The following is a 1,778-nucleotide window of genomic DNA, read 5'->3' as shown; positions in this document are numbered from 1 at the left end:
GATTTTTATATTTGAGGGTAATATAAAGATACTAATGAAATTCCTGAGAGCAATAACTTTTCACTTCAAACTGTGTATATTGATAAACCACGTATATATTAAACTCATATAATTTACATTTCAATATTATATTTTTATTTTTTTGAATATACCAAACTTAATACAACCACACAACCACCATATATATATATTTTGAATAATATATTTCTGCACACATACATCTCTATTTTCTAGGCATAAATATCTATTTCTTTTTTTAGCTCATAATTTATCTGTTATCTAAAGCACAAATATATGTTATTTTCATAAAGTCTAAAAGGACCTAACTTTGCAATTTTAGAAAAATTTTTCAGTTTGTAATAAGTTCACTAAATTAAATCAAAAGTATATACTTGTTGATATAATCGAATATATTCTCACAGCTTATACGGCATTTTTCAAGTTTCTCTTATCTATTTTTCTCAATGTGCATGTTCCAAGTCAAAATTCTCAATAGACAAATTGACAAAACTACCAGCTTTTGACGATTTTAATTTTTGCTTAACTCTTTCCTCATAGTGACGTGTACACTTTTGGAAGGGATGGATGATGATATTGTATTGCCTGATAGTGCTATTACATTGGAACCGAGTGGAAATCCCGGAGACATCAGACCAAGTGGTACTGGATGGTTAACATATACACAACAAGACAGAGTGGTCACAATCACGGTTGGAGATTCGATGACAGGTGGCGGTGTAATTCAGCTTATCGATACAGATAATGTTCAAAAATACCTTGTTGAATTTCTGACAACTACACAGGTAAATTTTTACATCTCCTAACGTACATAGCACATTTATTACGTTCTTAGTTTAACGCAAGTATGGCATGAAAAATTCTGTTACCTTATTGTTTTTTAGTTTACTCAATGTCACGTCAAACGTGTATTTCACTTGGCTGATTGAAACCGAAAGTAAACGCTATTTTACATCGTCACCTGTGTTTTACTTTATATTTTATATTGACTTCTTATAATTGTACATTATTACTGTGTTTTCTACAGAAAGTGACTACAGGTGTACCTCTGGCAGAAACTACTCCAGCAAGATTAATACCTACACCAACTAAGGTCACAGCAAATTATAACAAACCTGTCAACATTCCAGCTGGTACAGATGAAACAGTACTGAGAATTACAATTATTCCTAGAAATCCTCAGTTTCCTGTTGTAGTGAAAACTTCTGTTAAACTTTGTATCAAAGAAACAAGTGAGTAATAACGTTTCCTTTATTAAACACAAATCCCTCATTGTGTTGGATTTAAAATGCAGAGTATTATCAGCCCAATATAACCCGATAGTTTGCTGCTGGAGGGTAAGCTTGGTATGTTCTTGATATTTCTACTGATGTTACGCCCAGCTCCCTACATTTATCACTTAAAGTTGATAGGCACATCATCTTTAATCAAAATCATTTACATTATGCCACCTGCGTTTTGTTGGGATTTTTCTGAGGTCTCTGTTTTCGTTATTTCTAAAATGCCAAATCTTCTGTCATCAAATGCTATATAAAATGAGCAACATACATTTTCTTATATATTTAGAAATTTTTTTAAGCATGTAAGAACGATTATTTACTCTGAGCTCGAACTTTGTGCTTAGCTAGTGACCACACCATCACGAGGTGCATCTAAACGCTAACTAATTTACAATTCTTCACTTTTAGGCAAAACACGACCGAGATAGAGAAAGATAGAAAGAGGGAGGGAGAGAACGGAGTATCATATTTAAGCCCAAG

General features: G+C 32.5%; 1 protein-coding gene across 1 annotated transcript; it reads left to right on the top strand.

Moving 5' to 3' along the window:
- Positions 1-562: 562 nt before the first annotated feature.
- Positions 563-1,302, top strand: LOC145283696 (uncharacterized). Its single transcript, XM_080132721.1, has 2 exons — positions 563-803; positions 1,046-1,302. Exons 1-2 carry the CDS (start codon positions 582-584, stop codon positions 1,256-1,258), a joined length of 435 nt encoding a protein of 144 aa, XP_079988847.1. The 5' UTR covers positions 563-581; the 3' UTR covers positions 1,259-1,302.
- The last annotated feature ends 476 nt before the right edge of the window (positions 1,303-1,778 follow it).

The sequence above is a fragment of the Euprymna scolopes genome, chromosome 8, assembly GCF_053919585.1.
Source record: "Euprymna scolopes isolate OS-2025 chromosome 8, ASM5391958v1, whole genome shotgun sequence".
Classification (NCBI taxonomy): domain Eukaryota; kingdom Metazoa; phylum Mollusca; class Cephalopoda; order Sepiida; family Sepiolidae; genus Euprymna; species Euprymna scolopes.
Note: the sequence above shows the minus strand (reverse complement) of the source record. Positions and strands in the feature narration are given on the sequence as shown.

Coding starts and splice junctions, on each gene's coding strand:
- LOC145283696 (XM_080132721.1), top strand. CDS start 582: ATGGATGATGATATTGTATTGCCTGATAGTGCTATTACATTGGAACCG. Junction 804..1,045: donor AATTTCTGACAACTACACAG/GTAAATTTTTAC, acceptor TGTTTTCTACAG/AAAGTGACTACAGGTGTACC.